The sequence below is a fragment of the Sturnira hondurensis genome, unplaced genomic scaffold, assembly GCF_014824575.4.
Source record: "Sturnira hondurensis isolate 20B ecotype Veracruz unplaced genomic scaffold, ASM1482457v3 Scaffold0006413, whole genome shotgun sequence".
Lineage (NCBI taxonomy): Eukaryota > Metazoa > Chordata > Mammalia > Chiroptera > Phyllostomidae > Sturnira > Sturnira hondurensis.
Window position 1 is genome coordinate 28,058,233 of NW_028079044.1, and position 22,406 is coordinate 28,080,638.

General features: G+C 43.1%; 1 protein-coding gene across 8 annotated transcripts in view; it reads right to left on the bottom strand.

Moving 5' to 3' along the window:
• Positions 1-16,802, bottom strand: part of UBR5 (ubiquitin protein ligase E3 component n-recognin 5) — a 118,695-nt gene extending 101,893 nt beyond the window's left edge. For 6 of the 8 annotated variants that reach the window (XM_037048310.1, XM_037048309.1, XM_037048306.1 and 3 more), the window contains exon 1: positions 16,676-16,801. In XM_037048310.1, coding sequence (XP_036904205.1) covers positions 16,676-16,737 — 62 coding nt within the window. In that variant the 5' untranslated portion in view covers positions 16,738-16,801. Of the gene's footprint in view, positions 1-16,675 lie in introns of all 8 variants that reach the window. The other 2 variants (XM_037048311.1, XM_037048308.1) reach the window with 1 other exon arrangement.
• Positions 16,803-22,406: the final 5,604 nt, after the last annotated feature.

The following is a 22,406-nucleotide window of genomic DNA, read 5'->3' on the forward strand; positions in this document are numbered from 1 at the left end:
ACAAAAGATGCTTCAACCTCACATATTGCATTTAATAAAAAAGGCAACACAGCAAGAAAAACGTCACATGACTAATATCCCTTTAAAACTGACCACAAATAATGCCAGAATACCACTTAGGCAAAGGTATGAAATAAAGCCTATTTCTAACAAATTTTATATGCAGTCTTCATAGTAATCATACTGGTAAGCTACACATTTATTTCAGTGACCCTGCCCAGCAGATTTTTGTAACTGCCCTTTGGGAATTGACTGTAAGGTTTCTTGTGACTGACTGTAAGGTTTCTATGTAGCTAGTGCAATGCCTGGCACAGAGCAGGCATACAAATGGTCATTAAAACGAGTTAACTCAGCAGCAAAACCCAGTCACATCAAGGCATGTGTGTCTCTGCACACAGGAAACATTCAGTGCTAAAGTTGATCAATCCTGTGGAGGATGAAGCTGAGCAGTTCTTGGCCAAAGAAAACTGTTTCACAGTGAGATACACCCTGCATCTGAGCACAATCATAGTGAAGAAGTGGCCCCTTTCAGAGCACATCCAACGCCTCACATTTCCCAAATAATGTACCCAATCAACCACCTGACTATGGAGTAGCACCAGTGACGTCAAAGACACACATTTACATCGACTTCCCTGTGATCCTAACCTGGGATGTTGAATGCCTCCGTGATGTCAAGTTGTTGAGCACATTCAGTACTTCTGCCTGGAAGTACCGTGTTCATTAACAGTTACTACGTCTACAAAATGCATAATGCCCAATGCCGTCTTTTACATAAAAACGTCATCTTGTTTTTTATCAAATACATGATAGTAATCTTTCCTAATACTCTCATGGTACCCAAATCTCCTTCTGAATAATTATACTTTGCGTTCATCATATTTTTTAAAAAATCTATAAATTCTTTGACACTCCTCCCATCAAGAGGTGGAGTCTAATTATGCTCCTTGAATGGGCCTATGACTTGCTTGAGAAAAGAATGAGGCAGAGTGACTCTGCATGACTTCTATGTCATAAAAAGGCACTCCAGCTGGAGGCTTTCTTGGGACACACGCCTTTGAAACTCAGAACTGACACATCAGAGGGCTGGGACCTGGAAGCCTCCGCTCTGCAAGCAGGGACCGCACACAGGGACGGCACACACCAAGGGAGGGACGCCTGCGGGACCACTGTGTGAGTCTTCCTCAGACTCGAGCTGCCATCTGACTGCGACTACAGGAAAAAACTCCTAGAGTCAGAACCACCTAGCCGAGTATTGTCAATGCCCAGAAATAATAATAATGTTGTTTCACATGAGGTTCAGAGAGGTTTATTACACAGCAAAAAAAAAAAAAATGACCAAAGAAAATCTCAACATTTTCTTTGGCCCTAGTTCTACCAGTATACGAACAAAGCCTTACCCATGCTTTGTCTTTGATATCTTCCTTACCTGTTTCCTTTAGCCATACCAAGTTAAAAACCCCAAATTTTGTATTTCCTACACCTGTGGACTTCCTTAAACATTTCACCTATCTTATTTGCCAATCTATTTAGCCTTAGGCTCATCTGAACAGTAAACCTATGCTCAACATAAAAGCCAATCTTTATGTAAACAAAACCCAAAAGCCCCACGTTTTGTACACACCCCAGGACAGTAACTAGTGTGACACTGACAGGCTGACACTCACCTCGGTAACACACACTGAACTGTGTTCTCCTTTCCCCACCCCTGCACTCAGGAGGCTGCATAAGGTCACAAAAGCTAACAAGGCCAAATCCTTCATAAGCCACTGATTTCTGATTAAAATGGTCTCCAAACATCCCTGCACGTTTACCAAGGGCGCAGCCTGGCCTATCACTTCCACGTCTTCTGACGTGAAGCTGTTGCCTATCACAGGATGTTATCTGACAATAAGATGTAATCCAGTGCAAAATAAACTGTATACAAAGGACAAGTGAAGGTTCATGAAAATTTAAAACAAGGACAACTGTGCTTCAAAATACAATAATTTTAGTATTTCAATAATTAAGTGTGGCCTTTGGAAAAACTGCAAATATTTTGATGAAAATGATTCCATGACAAAATTCAAGAGAAGCCAAATGCAATGTATGGACCCTGACCGTATTCTGGTTGAAAAAACCCAGCTACTGCTACATACAGACATTGTGAGGGTAAGGGGAGAAAAATGAGGACATCACTGGCTACTGGATGGTATAGAGGAATCCTCCTTGCCAATTCTCTAAGATGTGATAGTAGGATGGCAGTTATACAGAAGGACCACATTATAAATTCTAAAACATTGTAAAATTAATTAATTCAAACATTTAAAAATTAAGCATAATGACTGCCACTTCCAAATAGTTCAACAAAATTATTTACCTAAAAATGTGTATTTTGAAAATTTGACAAGTGTTAACGATTACTGAACCTAGAAGGCAGATAACCAAATAGTCATTGTTCATTTTTTCAATTATTATGCATATCTGAAAATGTTTACAATAGAATACTAAAGGGAAAAAACCCACTTCGTCCAAAATACACACACACAGAGTGAAGGTCAACCATTTAAGGAGGCCTCCCACTGAAATAAAGAGGGGAGCGAGGTTATGCTGCGATACCTTCCCATGTCATTGGAACAGCATATGCCAAACCACTGTTTAAATTCCATCCAACTTGATTCACTCCTTATTCCAAAGGTTGGACTATAGTTGTAAGAACTAATTTTTAATAAAACACTTTATTCTGCTTATTTTTGAAGTTCAAAGTAATTTAATAAAAAGGCATACGAACATCCATCAGGTCTGCAAAGACCACAGTGAGCTCATCTGACGAAGAGGTCAGCCCTCAGCTCTCCCAAGGGCACTCACAGGCTCCAACTGAAGGAAGGGCAAGTTTAAAGATCAGCCCTGCCGTGCAGGACAATGACTTAAACTATCCAAGGATATTACAAAAAACAGTTACTTCAGTGGGCTTTCCCATCATTTCTAACTAATCACATTTTAATAAGAACACATTTCAAACAGATGTAACATACGGATGTCACCCACCACCAATGTCAGGGGAAGTACCTCATAATTAGTAACACGTAAAAAGCACGTCACTAGAATGTAAGCTCCACAGGGCTGCAATTTTTGCCCGTAAGTAGCCCGAACAAGCCCTCAATAAGTGTATTGACTAACGATGAATGAATAAAATTTTTTAAAACACTTTCTGAGGATGTTCACTTATATTTAAGTTAAGAAAAAAATTCTGGTCAATCAATTAGGGGAAAGAAGTGTTTTTTACAAGCTCTCTTTCCCTGGATGAACTTGCTGTAAAATGGAAACGATACATACTGGTCCAAAATCCAAAAGGCTTTCACTACACACCCGTCCTTCTCGGCAGGGCTATGAATAAATATTCTGCAAGCTCAAGTCAGAAATGATGCCTGTATCTGTTCTTAATGGGCTCTGTTCAGTGTCAAAGCTCAAAATAACATTTTTAAAATAATATCATACTTTGCCGTGTATAATGCACACTTTTTTGCCGAAATTTTTCAGAGAAAAATAAGGGTGCACGTTCTACACAGGCATGAAAATCCCTTGTACGCTGTGCACGAAAGTGTGGGTGTGTGTTATACATGGTAAAATACAGTGATCTATTTATAGAATCACCCCTCAGTTTTAGTCAAAGAATTATATTTCCTCTAAGAAGTTTCTAGAGACCATAAATTTTAATAAAATTAAATTTGTATCCTTTATTAAATGCTTTTCATGTTATTATTTTAGGTAGATCACTAACTAAACTAAAACACTTTACAAGGGATTATTCTTTTTCCATTATTAAAGTAATACATGCTCATATGGAAGTATGTAAAACACTAATATAAATTAAGAGACATCAAAAGTAATTACTCATAACCCAGAGACAAGTTCATTCTCATTTTCAGCACTTCTCATGAAAGTTTTGTCTTTAACGTCCACAGTTTCATCTCAGTGCGCTACTGACTCATCTCCAGGATTTGCCGCGTCCTCCCAACAGCACGGAGGCTTGTGCTCCAAACAATCCCCTCAAGCTTGTTCGTCCTCATTAATGATAACAGCAAATACCAACAAGCTGGCTGGACAGAGGGGAAGGATGCTGTTTGTGGTCTTGAAATCAGGCAACTGGCATAAACTGGAATGGAATTCACACCCTTTACTGCGCTGGTTCAGTTACTCTAAGTCTAACCCTCCAATTAACCAGTCACAGCCAATATATGACCTAGCACCTCAGATTTGTATTATCATGAAAACACAAAGCTCACTATTGACCATATTGGGTTGGCCAAAAAGTCTATTACATTTTTTCTGTAAAATAAAAGATATATATTTCACTTTCACCAAAACCAATGATTTGGATATTTTGAGTATGTCAGCTCTCTCGTATTATTGGCTTCTAGTGGGTAGAGGTTGCTAAAACATTTATCAGGGCTCAAGACCGCCCCACAGCAAAGAATTATTTGGCCAATGTAAATAATACCAAGAACATCTGCAAACTTTTGACATGTTCTATCAGTCACGGTATCTTCTCCATACACTACACAAATCTTTGTTTGCATCTCAGTACATTTTTACCCTTCTTGAAGTAATAAAGCATAATATGCCAAAAATGTTGTGTATTTTCTCCCACCTTCAATATTAAAATGGCTGCACAAAAATTCACCAATTTTGATGTTTTTTTAAATGCACATTGACATGACAGCTGTCACAATGCAATCAAACAAAAATTTTTTGAATGAAGTTAAAGACAACTAAGTGCTACTAGAGCCATCGTACAGAAAAACCTAACAGACTTTGTGGCCAACCCAATAGTTAACAGGGTATCTTTTTCTAACAAAAACAAAAACAAAAAGCCAAACCAAAAAAAAAAACAAGAAAACCTTTCAGCTGATTTGAAACCCTATGTACTCATCCCTCGAAGCATTCTGGGCTTAAGCTCTTCCAAATGCACTGTACTCCCCCAATTTAGGGTCTGCAACACACACTGTTCCTTCTGCCTAGAAAGCTCTTCCAGCCCTCAACAGCTTGCCCTGCACCACGCCGATCCCCCACTGGCCCCTCAGCCTCCCTCAAGGTCAGAATCCTGACCCTTCTAAACATCCCTTCTTCCAGTAAGCCTTCTTTCTCCGTACGTGCCTCTGGTAAAGAATCTGGAACTCCCTCTTTCACTGCACGCACCATACTGCCCTGTACCAGCCCCTCTTTCCCACAGAATGAGCTCCACAGCCATACACTCAAGACGGGAACTGACATGTAGCAGAAGCCCCCCCAAATTTACTGAATTACATCAGACATTTTAATGGCACATTTACACTTGCAGTGTTTCCATATTAACATTTAAATGCATGTATATATTAATATATGTATATGTCAGAAAAACAGGTAACTTTCCATTGCCCACTCCAAAAATAAAAGGAAAAGCAATAAAGCTGAGTTAATGCAGAGTCTAGTATTTGTCATGTAACTAATCATCTTGGGCACTCCAGCCCTCACATTCCTCAGCTATAAAACATCAAAAATCCTAAAATCATCCTTGGTGTAAAATTTTGAACATTTCAAGTATTATTTCCTACTCGGCAAAGTCAAGTAGACCTGCAGTCTGCTCAAGTCAAAGGACAGTACCAGTCATCACAGCCTCACATAACAAAACAGCAACAGGTATCCTGAAAAACAGACATTCAATTCCCACGGGCACTTGACAGCACCAGGACCTCCTTCCTAAACAGCCTCACAAAAGAGAACAGTCTCAACCCACCAACAGTCCCAGGTGAGCAAACACTCCCACCCCAGTAGGTCAATGTGCTTTGGCTTCATCACACATTATTTCCAATGAGCTTCTGACATATGGAAACTTCCCCCATTAAATTTATATGGAAAGTATAATTAAAAGATAATGTAATTGTGTTAAATTCATTCATGTCAAATACATCAGCCCTAGTAATTTGGGGACGGGGGGTGGGGGGAGAATAGCTGGGCTGGTTTTTAAGAGCTTCCCTCCAGTTAAACAAACAGGTGGAGTTCAGAATATCCACAATTCTAAACACCCTTTGGAACACGTACAAAGGGTAGAGAAGCAGGAGAAAGCATGTTTGAAGTAGGAAACAAAAAATCACATCTTTAAATGGCAAAGCTAACCAACATGCATCAACTATAACTCATCCAAGAGTATCTAGAGGCCCACAGGCCACACGGATCCAAAGCAGAAATGAACTTTCTGACATCGGATGCATGCAGTGACTCATCTTAGGCAATGACGTGCCCAAGACACAAAGACCAAGCCTCCTAACTCCAAACCCAGTGTCTTTCCAAAGATCTCTCCCCATCAGGACCTATCTGTAGTCCACAAAATCTTTTAGATACACAGTAACACTCTGAAACTCTGTAAGAATTGTAATACTTAATAATGAATGTCTATAACATGAAGCAAACCTGAATACAAGTAAAAATGTATCACAAAATTTGAAAAATTAATCAGATACATCAAAATTCAGAAATGTATTTTATCACTATTTCATCTCACCTTGAGGTCTTAAATCTAGTATGAAATTCTAAATCCATTAAAACAGTTCTATCACATGAGTATCCATAACCATAATCATCAAATATTTAGTGCAAGTACATTAGATGAATGTGTAAGTATTTTAAACAAAGATAACAATGGAAGAGTCAGAGGGCACTCGGTCTCGTATTTAACTGTTCTCCTGGCAGTATTCAAGGTGGCCTCAGGGTCACAGTCCCAGCCTGCACACTGAGGGACAGAAAGGGGCAGACCCCACATAAACTCTCCACGCACGCCATCTCCCCTCCTTGCCAATCCTCACAGTCCAAGCTTAAGGGTGAAGCAACCTGTTTTCACATCCTGATGGCGCAATTATCTTCTTGTCTTTTTATCCCTAGACAGTATCTTTGGCAAATAAAATGCAAATTTATTTGCTTTTACAAACACCAAACCCACTCACTGGGTTGGGAACAAAAACCCATTCACTGTATGTAAGCTGTTCTCACACAGCCCAAGACTTCGGGGCTCTCATTATCAGTACCCAACGCAGGCACCTCTGATGAACATTATCTGCAATCCCACAGATGAGAATTCATTAGGCTCAAGAGAATGGAGGATAATGAACCAGTCCCAACACCATGACACCTTGTCGGCAAAGCCCTTCATAAGCACCGGGTTTAATCAGCAGACCCTCCTTCCCCGTGACTTACATGATCTATTCACACTTAATTCTTACTTGTATGTCCATCTCGTTAAACTAAAAGCCCCACAAAACAATGGTCATCATCTCTGTACCCCAATTATATACTTTAGTTGGCAAAATACTCTGAATTGAACGAAAGAGTAAAATTTATTTCCTCACTACCCTAGTTTAGTTTTCCACTCATCAACAAAATTTAAGTAAAAGAATGAACCACCGACTCAGCTCTTTCCCCCCCGAGCCATTCCGCAATACAAAACCCTTTCCCTGCCACAACACTAAGAGCACAGAAACTGGTGTGGGAAAAACCTAAATGCTCCGGCCCAACTCTCACACTTCCCAAATGAGAGCACATCCTTTACTCAGGGTCACACGGCCAATTAGTGTCAGGTAGAAAAAGAGCAAGTCCCCAACCAGTTTCCTCCCATTTATATTTCATTTACCATCATTTCGAAGAGAGAATGACCAAAAAATCACTGCCTAGAATATATTCCATCAACCTAAAACCATCTCAGGATGACAAGTCTTCTTTAAATCTGTCTTCTAATCTATGTTACCTTAGCAGAGAAATAAATAATTTTCAAAAAAGCCTATGAGAAAAATGTTCCTTTCCACCTCCAGGACTTTGACCAGGATGTGAAAAGCACTTGGCTCAATCAAGATGTCATCATCAGGGGAAGCTGGCTCCGGGGACCAGGGACCTCTCTACGTTGCTTTGGTAGCTTCCTGTGAGTCTGAAACTGCTGTGAAGTGACAGTGAGATGAGAGTACACAGTACGCCCACCCGATCTGCCCCCCGGGCCCACTCACCTCTCAGTCCCTCTTCCCCACACCCCGAGAGGTGCCCGCTTCCTCCCAACCCCAAGTTCCAGGAAGTGCTGGCGGAGAACCGGGCCTGGCCCAGTGCTGGATGGAGCGCACACACTCCCTGCCCAAGGGCAGTTGACCAACGCTACTGCTCTCATAGCTGCAGGCCGGCCGGCAACACAGGGCAAATATTTACCCAATACTTACCCGGGCGGACTCTCAGCGCCCCGGTGGGCTGCTGGTCGGCAGCCGGCTTCGCCCCCAGTTAGACCACGGCCCTCAGAGCACGGACACCCGTCCTTACAAAGCCGTGCTCCCCATGTCTCAGAGTTCCAGGGAGGACCTACTATTTGTAACTTAACTCAAACTTTCAAAATGTCATTTGTGAAAACAAAAAAGCAAACAAAAACAGATTACTCTAGCCTCAGAGGGCAGGAAAATACCGTATTCTCAAAGACAGACGGCCAAGGAACCCACAGGGGGGGGGGGGGGGCGGCGGTGGGGGCANCGGCCAAGGAACCCACAGCGGAGGGGGGGGGGCGGCGGTGGGGGCACAGATGCGACAGCTGGAGCCATAAGGAGCTCCCCAGCTGGACCCTATCTGCTGCCCTCACTGTATTTGAAACAAAGAAATGGGGGGGGGGGGAGCAAGAGCCTTATATATGGTGGTCCTCAAGTTCCTCAGCCCGTGATGACAGTGGTCCGCTTAGACACTATGAGAAGCACTACTTTGAACAAAAGAAACTCTTAGTCAGGAAAATCCACCACAATAAATGTTTTTACTACAATTTGGTTAGGTTAGATCACTCTTAAAAATCTTCAACATTCCATTCAAAAAAAGGTTTGAACATATCATACCCAAAAGCAATGCTATTACCCCTCAAGAATGTCCTAGAATCTACTACGTTAAATCTTCGTGTCAACTGAAAAGGCTTTTTATGTTCCCAGAGAGTCTTCTGAGGAGTCAAGAGGCCCCGGGAAAGAAAAGCAAAGGACCAGCCACCCCCTCCATGGTTCCGTGACACCAGGCACGTTCTGGGACGTTCCGGGCTGGCTGCTCCCTCACACTGGACCCCGTCTCTGGCTGTGCATGTTGCACGTATCTTGCAGGAGCTCTCTGCTCGCAGGAGGGGCAGAAAGTTGAGAAGCTGCCAACCAACGCAGCCCCCGTGTCATCTCCGACTTGCAGACCACGGGCGGCCAACCTCCCTTACAGAAGACACGCATCCTGGTTCTGCATCCCCTCAGCAGTGGAGGAATCTGTTCTCACCCCTGCTGGCAACTGGAAGGAGCAAAGAAAAAGTAGTTCCTGTACCTCCCCAAAGAACCACCACAAAAACTAAAGGTCACACTGTCCAAAGCACAGAAGTAGTCCCTCCCCTTCATTATTTCCTAGCTATAGAGAACAGTCACAACCCCTGATAGGCAGAAAAAGCAACCACTTAAGGAAAACATCAAGGGGTTTCTAGAGACTTCAGTTTAAACACCACCAGAAATCTAAGCATACTAAGAACAGAACGAATGTTCAAACTACATTTACATGCAATTTCAGAAAAGTCACTTGATCAATACTTCCTTTGAAGACCAAGTGGGGTTTCCATATGCAGATGATGACACAGAGCTATAGCCGGACCAGTTCAAACTCCTCTGGATGGGAGACAAAGCCACTCCTCCGCCACAAGAACGCAGATGATGAACTGCACAAACCCAGTATCCCTCCCTGCCAGAGCCTTGTATATATATTTTTATATCTACGTGTGTATATAACCCTGTTTTCATCATCTAGACATTAAAATAACCCTACCATATCATCTCTGTTGACTTTCTCATCAAATTAATTAAATTTCCTAATCTCAAAATTGGCTTTTTCTTAAGGCTTACAAAACCCATTGTCTTCCACTTCTCACGTCACAGCAAGTGTGCTGTCACACACACAAAAAATACTTTTGGGGTGAAAACGTTCTCTATCTTAATTGTGGTGGTGGGTACACAAATTTTGTATGCATGTGTCAAAAATCCATCAAACTGTACACTTAAAATGAGTAAATTTAGTCCTGGCTGGTGTGGCTCAGTGGGCTGAGCGAGCACAGGTTGTGAACCAAAGGGTCACCAGTTCGATTCCCAGTCAGGGCACATGACTGGGTTGCAGGCCAGGTCCTCAATGCGCAGCATGCGAGAGGCAACCACACACTGATGTTTCTCTCCACCTCTCCTTCTCTTCCCCTCTCTCTAAAAATGAATAAATAAAATCTTTTTTTAAATGCATAAATTTTACATGTAAATTATTACATCAATAAAGCTGATTTATAAAACAGAAAGTTGAAACCATTTTATTAAAGTGAACAATAATGTCAGGAATTAAACAAATAACATTACTTTTGCAATAAACACATGAAAGAACACTGATTACTAATGCTTTATTTAATATGCCAACAAAAAGAATTTACCATATTTCTCATTTTAGAGAGGTTTACTACCACTACACTGATTCTTTCCAGAAAGTAGTATGAAATACGACCTCATTAGAGAACAATTTCTAATAGCCAAGTTCAATTCACCAACGGCCTGGCCTCTACATATTAATTTAGAAGAATGTTGCAAACTTCTCACATGGCAAGCTTATTTCTCAAAGTGTCCCACAGAAAATCACTGAACTTCAAGAACCTCACCACCACCACACCACCATCACAAGTGACCGAAGACGGGAGCCTGAAGATTCCCAGCGTGAAGCCGCCCTTCCTCCTGCGTCTCCGTCTACAGCCCAAACACACTTTCTCATTCTCGGGGATCGCCCAATGTCGCAACATGGTAGAACCTAATTAGTTCCATTAGGCATTGTCAATCAAACGTTAGCACTGATGACAAGAGGAAAATCTAAACAGATTGAATTTTGATATTAAGGTTTGTTTGTTTTGTTTTGTTTTTCTGTCTTCCTCCTGGAGAAACATCTTGAAGGTATACTGATTCAATCATCTAATGGAAGTAAGTAAGTGGGGAAGAGGCTTGAAACTGCTTAAAATTTTCCATAATAAGAAGCTTAACAACAGTTTTTTAAGAAAACTTAAAAATTATAAAAACAAAATCAACAATCCATAATCACAGTGATTCACCCGTTCAGAACGCCGAGGAGTCAAAATGCCAGAAACAGACTCCAAGAGTTTGTGCCCACTGAGCAGACGGGCGTGACAGAGACGGGGAGACAGCACAGGAGTACACCCCTGCAGCACAAAATCGCTCCCTTCAATGTACCCTAGAAAATCGACTGAAGGCTACTCTGACGGTCTCCAGTAGTGAAACTTTCCTCCGGAGACTATTTCCTAAATAACCTAATCTTTAGGGGAAAACCTGACCTTTCTAAAGTTTATCCCATTACCCCCAGTTGCCCTGCTCATGTAAATTCCTTCACAAGAGTCTGCTTACTCCTAAACCTACAACAGTCAACTGATTTTTTTATTACAGTCACTGATTTTTCTTTATTTATAAAACTGATCTGCCCTTCTTTGCCCTGATTTTCAATATTTTGTTTAACTATATCATACCTTGTCTTTAACCTTAAATACTTTCCCTAATCAACTTCATTTAATCCTTTTAGTTAAGCTCACCTGTACTTTCCCAGTTCAGGAGCTGTGTGATTATTTCTAGTAATGATCTCAATAACCAAACAGGGAGACTCCCCACTGCTTTAGTGATATGAGGGCTGTTCTGTCCCACACGGACTAGTATTTGTGGTTTTGAGTAGGCTGCTTTCAACTACCTACCACCACCTTTGTTTAGCTGCATGAAACCCCTGGCATATTTTCTGCCTCCTGCTGAGAGAACAAGGATATGTCTGAGTTTAAAACTCAATGGTTCCAAATAAAAATAAGCAGCTCTTACTAAATGTCATGCCATACAAACAAAAAAACAAAGGTGCTTCCATGTCAATGCAGTCCAACAGAACTTCAGTGACGCGGGCCCTGTCCCACACCTACACTGTCCCATGTGGTGGCCACCAGCTCCATGTGGCTACAAAAAACTTGAAATGTGGCTCGTCTGACTGAGGAACTGATATTTTAATTAATTTCCATTTCAAGTCACATTTTGGGAGTTATATTGCTTGGATTCATCTTCATAAAGATCATTTCCATTTAGTTTTACGACTATATGCACTCAAAATAACCCTGGACAGAGTTTCTCCCCTTCAGCACAGCTGATATTTTGGACAGGATTTTCTTTGTTGTGGGGCTGGCCCATGCACTGCAGGGTATTTAGCATCACCTCTGGGCAGACGGAAGCCAGGACCAATGGCCCAGCTATGACAATCCAAGTGTCCCCAGACACTGCCAAATAATCCCCAGGGGGCAAAATCACACCCAGCTGAAAACCACTGATCTGAGATTAAGAGTCTGGGTTCTGCACTAAGCACTAAGGATATTCCAAAGTAATTTCTTTTGGGAGGTCCTGCTTTTGTATTTGTAAACCAGACCACACTTAAAAGCAGTTGAAAGTAACCATCTCTTCATAATATTTTCCACAGACTCTACTATATAATATTTGTGTTTTCCCACTATCTCAACTGTTGCTCACACTGATGTTGAGGTAGGTATTCTGTTCACTGTGCTCCTGGATAAATTCCGTAAATCTCTAGGCCTTAAGAGACTGGAGGGGTGGGGGGGGTGGGCGGGGGGGCAGGCGGGTGGAAAGGAGAAACGGGTACTGAGGTTCTCCAGTATTGAATGATTTGCCTACTATAATATACTGAATAGTTAATAAACAGCAGGGCTGAGACAAACTCAGATTTAGGGACTCCAAATTCAAATTCCTGTCCATCTCACCTTCTAGTATCTCACAGCGTCTAGAGGCGAAACTCCTTAGAGGAAAGCCCTTCTGATATGACAGTCTCAACCAGTCATAGCCCATGACTGCATGACAAACAATACCAAAAAACAAAGCTCACATGAAAATTCCACATACAGAAAAAACAATGCAAACTGGCTTGTGTTGTTAACAACCTCCATTCTAAGGAGTAATGCAGGAGACACTTGAGAGATCAAGCCATACCCACATCACCTCAAAAAGGCCTCTCCTCTCCTAACCTAGCTCCAGGAAAGGGTTGAGAGGGTTAGAGCAGCCTAACAAAAAGCAAAAGTCAGTCTGGAGCCCTGGAGGGAGGAGCTGAGAAGAAGGGGAAATCAGAACTGTAAAACAGGTGGCAGCTTTAAGGCTGGGATGCCCCAGAAAGCAGAAATATCCCAGAATACAGGCCACGTGGAAGAGTGGAAAGAGCCCTGGACTTTGGAAAAGTAGTCAGAAGACCTATCATGTGGATCTCATCTGTCAGTAGTTCACTGTGCTCCTGGATAAATTCCGTAAATCTCTAGGCCTGTTTTTCCAACTCATTAGTGAAAAGACTGGTGTACCTGAATGACTCCGTGGGCACCTTCCAGCTCTCCCTTCAGCCTCAACAAGCAGAACCATGTTCTTGGTATCATTTTCCCATCACTCTAAGACTGCTTTACGCAGGAACATAGCATTAACTCAAGCAACTCACTTGAAAGAAAATCAAAAGGTCACAAAAGTATCTGAGCATGAAATGGTTTCAGTTCAACACAAGGAATACCTGCAGGCCAGCTACTACCCGCCAGGACCTTGCAATCACTCTGGGAAACCACGAGCAACCTACATCCTAGGCTGTCTGAATTCCTCTTCTCTGCCCCAAACATCCCCACCTATAGTCATAAACAGCATTCTGTCACTTGGTCCCCCAGGGCTATAATTAAAGACTTTAACATGCAAAAATATACAAAGACTACCGCAGAATTAGCAAGTTTGAAGAACTGAAGTAAAAAAATCAATGTCACTTTTTTTAATGCTGAGTACATTTTACATGTTTGAGACATCATATGATTACACTGAACAAAATAATTTGACTTTTAATAGGATGTGGCTATTTTAAAAAAGAAACCTTATTTGAAGAAAATATTGATGTTTTGAGTCACCTAACTTTTCTCTAACTGAGCAACTGACTCCCAGTACACTTCCTGTATAATCTTTTTATGTTTTGTGTGAAGAATAAAGTCCACCTATTCACACCCCTTTTGACCCAAAACTATCGTTTATCATTTCACTTGTGACTATCATGGGCACATTTCTCATATAAAAATCAAGCTATAGTAGCACGCTCTTTTCTATTACCAAAACTTACTAAACTTTCATCAAGTTTTTTCTGAAGATGAAAATATTCTGGGCTAAATGTTAAGATGAAAAAAAAAACAGTATCTTTTGGAAGCAGATTTTTCTCAAGCAATGCAAGAAGAGGTTGGTCGGCTCCTTTCTTCTGATGGAGAGACACAGAGAACGGCTCCACCACAGGTCAAGGACTGGCTATACTTCAAAACTCAAGGCGAGTGGCCTTCTCAAATGCTTCCTCCACCGAGCTCAACAGATCAGACATTTTCACTGCTACTAGATACAACTTTAGGTCCCTACAATTTTACCTACAAAACTTTCGTATTTTTTCAAAATATCTGCACCTTTCATGCACACAGTTTATGATCTGAATTAAAATCACTTGCGTTTTATTTCATGAAATGAAAACTAAAGATGATCTAAATATTCTTAATACTGTATACTGACAACACTATAGGACTCAAAACCAAAGCTGATTACTTGTTTATTCTAGGAATGAAAAAAGAAAAAGGCAGCTTAGCTTTAAAAAAAGAAGATGCATTACTTGTCAATTTCTCAGACTAGCTGAAGCAAAAGGAATCCTGAAAAAAGGAATCAAATTGCCCAACAGCACTGCAAAATAGGTTCTGGCAGGCATGGTCCACTGAGTAAACTGGTCAGCATTCTTGACATATATAAAGCAAGACTAATATTGAAAACACTCCCTACTACTCTCCTCCCTGGTGCAATTTTCTAAGTTACAAGACGTTACACTCCATACCTACCAGTTCGATTCAATGAATGACAGCAGAGCTATCCTAGCTACTAGCCTGATTCGAAAATTTACCCAAAAATGCTGTTAAGGTCTTTTAAAAAGATCTCTATCGCTAATGAAATAAAATCAGAATAAGGATCCCGTAACAAGATCTTAAACGACTTAAAAACGTCTCCCAGTATTTAAAGAGTCTATGTAGTAATCGCAAATGGTAATATCTTCAGAAAGTACCCCCAAAGTTTCACAAACGTTAAATTACAGATACAGCAAAGATCAGAGGAATCCGAACCCTGCGCCAGAAACCAAGCAGCCAGCTTTCGGACTGAAATGCTGTCCGCCCCACCTGAGGCAGTTAGCTCCTTCGTGACAGAGGTTAATATCTTAGCAAGTTAGGCCTCTTCCTCCCTCTGGGAAGCGCATGACAGGGTGTCACGCAACTTCTGTCACCCAGTCACTTAGCAAAAATTATATGTAACTTCAAAACTTGGATCCCAATGGCCTCCACCACTCAAATGAAAGACAGTAGTGAAAGCATCAGAAAGAAGGGGGCTTAAAATGTCCCCTTCGTAAAATGTCCCCTTTGTGACCCCGAACACATTTAGCCTATCATTAGATCCGAATCCTAGATTCTAAGATTTGCTTTAATGGAGGCCTCCCTTAGGCTCCACCGAGTCTGTTTTGCAACAGTGAAGGAACTTTTCCTGCTTTATCTCAGTTCCCTGAGAGGATGCAGCCCCTGCATTCAATAACCTAAACTGGTAGGGAACGGTGAGGAAAGAAAGAAATGAATCCACAGCCAAGACAGCCTTAAAAAAAGAACTCCCCCCTCAAAAAAAACCATCCCTCCTCCGCCCACAGCAAACCCATCCCAGAAATTTACAGCGTATTAGGAAAAGCAGCATTGCGAACTGCAAACGTAAGAGTTTTTCTTTGATTCTACGCAAGGTTTTCAGCTGTCAAATTACAACTCAGGAAAACACTATCATTAGAATAAAAAAGGAAACAAAAAAGCTCACACCACAAGGGAGGGAGCAGGAGCTGCCAGCACCATTTCGGGAGGAGAGCACAGGGAATCCAATTCACTTCCCCACCCCCGCCTGAATTCATTCCTACCTCGGGCAGGCAAACCTCACTGCAGGGGATCAAATTTAATAATAATAACAATAATCATGGCGCTTCCTCCCCGCCCCCCTCCCACCGCGATCTGCTGGGAGTCAGCTTTTCGCCCCCGCCTCCCCAACTCCACGATCTCCAGCTTGGCAGGTCCAGACCACCCGTGGGACACAACTCCCAGGAGCCCGGGCCAGCCCACCCTATCCCGGGGCCCTCTTCCCTCTCTTTTTACCTCCACCATCCCCCATCCGCATTGTCTGTCTCAATTCAACTTTGACTAATATGGATTCCTCGGGCCTGGGCCCGGCGGTAATTACAGCCCGCTCCCCCTCCCCGGCAGCCGGACCAACCCCCCCAATCTTCCCTGAGTTCTACGCGGCTCCTCGGAGAAAGGGGGGGGGGGTGCGCAGCGCGCTCCCATCGACACCGCGCTACCCCCGCGGCCCCGGGCAGCCGGGATCAGAAGTTTACCACTGAATGGGCCTAGCCAGGGGCAGTGAGGACACCAGCCCCCGCCCCACCCTCCTGCCGGCCGGCTGGCCGGCGCGTAAACACTTGCGCCCGCCCCAACGTGGCCCCGTGGGGGAGGGCAGGGCGGGGAGACGCCCCTCCCCCCGTCCGCCGGCGTTATTACCTGTCATTGAGCTGGTCCTCGGTGCCCGGCAGTGGGTGAACCACGAAATGGATGGACGTCATGGTGCTTCCTTCTCGTTCTCCACCCGAGGACAGCCCCCTCCCGATCTCGCCCGCCCCCACCCCCGAACCCACTTCCCCTCCCCAAAACCCCCTGCCGCCGCCGCTCCCAGTCCCCAAATGGAGGGAAGGAAATGCGCAGGGGCCGTTGCTCCGTGCCGGGCGTGTGTTCGTGACCCGGCCGTCCGGCGGGGCGGGTTGGAGCGCAGATCTACCAGCCACCCGCTTCCCCGGCGTCAGCGCGCAGGACTGCGAGGCGGCCGGGGCTCGGGGCGCGCCGCCGCCGCCGCCAGCGGCAGCCGGGCGTCGGGAGAGGAGGGCGACTGGAGAGGGAGGAGTGGGGCGGGCTGCGGAGACGGTGTGGTCCCGGCGGCGGACGGGATCCAAACTGGGGAGGTGGGGCCTGGGATGAGCCCGCACCGCGCGTCACTGGCGAGAAGCCGCCGCCGCCAACACGGCCGCCGCCATCTTCACTTCTGCCCCAGTTTCTCCGTCTCGCAGGCTCCGCTCCCGAGCGGCGGGGGAGGGGCAAACGGCAGGGGGGGAGGACGAGGGAGGAGACCGGCGGGCGGGGGCTCCGGCTGCGAGGGGCGGAGCTCCGGGAAACGGGCGATCAAGCCCTTTCGATTGGGTGGCTCAACGTTGTTGGGCCACGGCGCTGTAAGGCGCGCGCCGATTGGTCCGTTCAGCCCCGAGCCCAGCCCCCGGTGGGGGTGGGAAGCTCCGGAGTGTGTGTCCCGGAGAGCACGTGTTAGGGAATGAGGAGGCGGAGGGTGCGTCTTCCCGCGTGGGGAGGGAGTCAGCGAGAGCCCCAGTATGTCCCCGGGGAGGTGGGAAGGAAGAGTGGGGCTCCTGCGTTTTCTCTGTTTGATTGCCTTGGGGCTGCCCTAATTACTTAGCAGAGTCTTAGGGGCTTTTTTGGTTGTTTCTCGTCTTCCCTGCGCAGTTATATTTAAAGTGGAAGTGTAAAATCAGCTAAGGTGCAGGAAATGCACAGCCTTCTATTGGAGAAGGTAGTTATGTAAGAACCTTTCCACAAGGTCCTACCTAGGATCTTAAGAGCTGACTTGCAGCAACTTTTTTTTACCTTAGTCTCCCCAATTTCTCCAACACCACCACCACAATAGGTTAGCTACACAAAGAAAAAAATGTGGAAATATCTACTAATTTCCTGATTTAAATGGTTCGTGATTTTTTTATGACTTACAAATGAAAGATGGTCTGTCCTACAAAGGCATACTTGAATTTATGACTAGTGGAATCATGATGGCAAATTTGTGAATGGATCTAATTGCTTTTTTTCTAGGGAGCCAGTTTATAGCTTTCTTTCAAAGACTTCTATGGCATCTTCAAAAAATCAAAATTTTTTTTGAGCCAGAGAAAGAGAAACATCAGTTTATTGTTCCACTTATTCATGCATTCACTTATGTTCCCTGACAGGGGATGTGGCCTACAATCCTGGTGTAACAGGAGGATGCTCCAACCAACTGAGCTATCTGGCCAGGGCTCAAATACCTCTTTCAAGGTAAACATGAAAATCTGAAACCACTTCTCCAGTCTCTGGATATTGGTTAAAATCAGGTGGTATTGTGATAAATTCTTAATATTTAACACTTCTATAAATGTATTACATATATACACTTTTGCTTAGGAAGTTCTTTCAAGAAAAATAGACAAAATCTGTCTTAAAAAAAAAGTCTAACCATTGTTAATACAAGGAGAATGGTTTGCATGATATGGCTGTAACCTGGCAGCCAGGGAGAGTGGACTGGAACATGCATATGTGAATCATTAATGAAAACTTCACTGTACCAGTCAGTGGAGCGGTAGATGCCATTGACTAAGCATATGTACTGTGTGGCCATCGCATTCCTAATGACTGAGTGAGTAGAACAATAAATATGTATCAAATTTTGCCTTAAGCTTGATCACTCCTTGGGAAAACTGTTCAGATACCTCAGAAGGCCACAGCTATGGGCAGGTGGTGATTGGCAGCTTCATCGCAACAACATGCCTGCTCATGCATCATTATCTCTAGTGCAGAGATTTTGGGGGGAAACATTAAACCACCCAGGTGACTCAGCCACCGTGTAGCCCAGATTTGGCACCCTGGGACTGCTGGCTTTTCCCCAAACTAAAATCACATTGGAAACAAGCGATTTCAAAGCATCAGTGAGATTCAGGAAAATACAATAGGGCAGCTGACAGCGATTGGAACTGTGTGAGGTCCCGAGGTGCCTTCTTTGAAGGGGACTGAGGCATCATTGCCCTATGTATGATGTTTCTTACATCTTTTTCAATAAATGTTTTTATTTTTTGTAGTACATGGCTAAATACTTTCTGGATAGACCTCATATAAAAGTTTATTTAAGAATCAGGATAGAGTAGGTACTGCTTGAGACACATCATGGAACACTTTTAATAGGTGTTCACCAGCTCCAAAATTGGCCCAGATTAATATTGACTACGCGTGATTTCAAGACCAGTATTTATTAGAAGTCCATATGAGCCGTGGGGAAGCAGGGTGGACCAACAGACCTGGTTTGTGTACTGTTGCTGCTACTTAACTGCGTGACATTGATTACATTGCTTAACCTATCACGGTGTCTTTTTTCTAATTTGTAAAATATTCCAGGTAATAGGTGTACATAGGGTTTTGGTGAGATCAAAGGAAAATAACACATCAAGCACCTAGGGTACTTCATGACACTTCATAGATGCTGCAGATGAAAGCTTTTATTTGTCAAGTACTCACAGTGTACCACTTTATGGGTTTATGTCTTTAAGTATTCAAATTACACTAGGATAAGTATTGTTATCCCCATTATATAGATGAGGACACCGAGGCTCAAACACCTTAGGTAACTACTGAAGCGAAACTGAAATGCAGATCATCTAACTTTTATTCCATTGCTGTTTCCGTTGTGCCACAGCTGCCATCTAATTAGTAATTTAGAAGGAACAGAATATTCAAAGCCAATAGGAAAACAATGTGATATGATAAATGCAATGAGTGCTACAGGAGTTAAAGAAGGAAGTGGTCCCGGGCAAGAAAATTAAGAAATGTCATTTAAATTGCACTTCCAAGAATATTCTGGGCAAATAGAATAGCTTAAACCTAGTCGTTTTAGACTTGCTCCTGAACAAGCTGCACATCCAGACTTTGCCTCATGACTCTTTCCTCCAAGCCTATCTTTCTTCGTCTTTGTGCTTCCACTTGACTTACCCACTCGCAATTTCCTAGAACTGAGACTTCCTGGCCTGATTGAAGCCAGTCTCCTCACTCAAGGCAGCCCATTTCAGCTGCTCGCCTGGTCTTTGACTGACAACCACCTTGACACAGCAGTCTTTTTGTTGTCCCAGGATGGCACATTCAGGAGGATTTTAGTCTCCCAGGGCCCTAACACTTTGGTGGGTCACACTTTGAACAGGGAAAAACAAGAATAAAGGCATGGAATTGGGCAAGCCCATTGCTTGGATGGAGGAGGAGAGAATACAAATAGGGAATGTAGATAAACAGGGTTCAAACAGCAGCTTTTTGAAGAGCCAGGGTGCAATACGAGCCTAGAAAAGGAGGTAGGGAGTTCCCCCTAATAATTTGGACTTTTTCTCCCTTTGGAGACAACTAGAGAATTTAGCCCAGTATCTGTTTAAATCTGCTTAAATATACAGAGAGTTAAAATAATGATGAGTTACCAGACTGGGATCCAAGGGATGAATAAGACCCAAGGAAGTGAGTCTTGTATTTGGAGCTACTTTTTCCTCGGGGACGAATGCCAATTTCCGGAAAGACAGAGTGGGAAGCCAAGAGGCTGAGCAGTTCTGACGAGCATGCAGGGCTCAAACACCAGGGATTGAGGTCCAGGGTTCCCCGGGGCAGTGGTGAGTGCTAATGAACCCCTCTTATTTGGGGTTGAGCCCTGGAGAGCTACACCTCTGAAATAGGCCTTGTCTTAGATTTGGTGTTCCCCCAAAACAGACCTTAAGACAAGAATTTGGCTGTAAATAGTTTAGGAAGTGATTGCAGGAAGCACTGTATGGGAATGAAGAAATGAGACAGGGAAAGAAAAAAATTATAAAAGAGAAGCTGATGAATATTTTACCACTGTGAGCAACTGGAATTCAATCCCACTGGAGACCATCTGAGGGACTGACTGTGTTTGGCCATACTCAGAATTATCCCATTGGGTGGCCGGGGGAGAAGCTATAGGCATTTATCCATCAGCTTCATCCCTCAGTAGTTGAGGATTAATTGTGGGTTTTTAACTCCCTGATGCTTCAAGCTTCAGCCGCTGTGGGCAAAGCACACTACTACAGATTAACTTTAAGAATGAAGGAAAAATGACAGTCCAAAAAGAGAAAAAGAAAAAAAAGGCGAGAAATTTTTAGCAGTCAACCCACACTACAGGATATTCTTCAAGCAAAAGGAAAATGATTCTCCAGTGTAAGCCCAAGATGCATAAAGGAATGAAGAAGAATGAAAAGGGAAAATATGTAGGCATATGATGGCTTACTGAATAAAAGAACAGGACCTGAAAATCCAAAACACAGATAACACCTTATGCTGGCAGAGATGCAGAGCAATAAACACTCTCATCCATTAGGGGGAATGCAAAATGGTACAGTCAGTTTAGAAGAGAGTTTGGTGGTTTCTTACAAAGCTAAGCATACTTTTAACACATGATCTGGCAGTTACACTTTTTTGGTATTTATCCAAAGGATTTAAAAACTTATTTCCATGCAAAAACCTGCATACAGATATATACAGAAGCGTTATTGATAATGCTGTCAAAACTTGGAAGCAACTAAGATGTTCTTCAGTGGATGAATGCGTAAATAAACTGGTACATCCAGACAATGGAATAAAAAAATTCAGTACTAGAAAAATTAAGCTATCAAGCATGAAAAGATATGGAGAAACTTTAAAGGCATATTACTAAATGAAAGAAATCAATCTAAAAGGTTATATAATCTGATTCCAGCTGTATGACATTCTGGAAAAGGCAAAACTATGGAGACAGTAAAAAAATTAAGTGTCCGCCAGAGGTTAATCAAGAGAGAGGGATGAGTAGGCAGAACACAGATGATTTTCAGGGCAATAAAACTATTCTGTATGATACTATAATAGTGGATACATGTCATTATACATTTGTCCAAGCCCATACAATATTCAACATCAAGAGTGAATCCTATTATAAACTATAGACTCGGGATAATAATGATGTTTCAATGTATGTTCATCAGTTGTAACAAGTTCACCACTCTAGTGGGGGATGTTGATAATGGGCAAGACTTTGCATGTATGGAGATAGAAATGCGTGGGAAATTGCTGTACCTTCTTCTCAAATTTGCTGTGAACCTAAAACTGTTCTCAAAGAGAGCCTACTTTTTAAAAAAAGATTTTATTTATTTATTTTTAGAGAGGGGGAAAGGAGGGAGAAAGAGGGAAAGAAACAGCAATGTGTGGTTTGCTCTCTCATGCCCCCTGCTGGAGACCTGGCCCACAACCCAGGCATGTGCCCTGACTGGAAATCAAACCAGTGATCCTTTAGTTCACAGGCAGCACTCAATCCACTGAGCCACACCAGGCAGGGCTACTTTTCAAAATGTTAAACAAATATTAACAAAACAAATTTGAAAGGAGAGTAGATTACAAACAAGTTCAATGATTT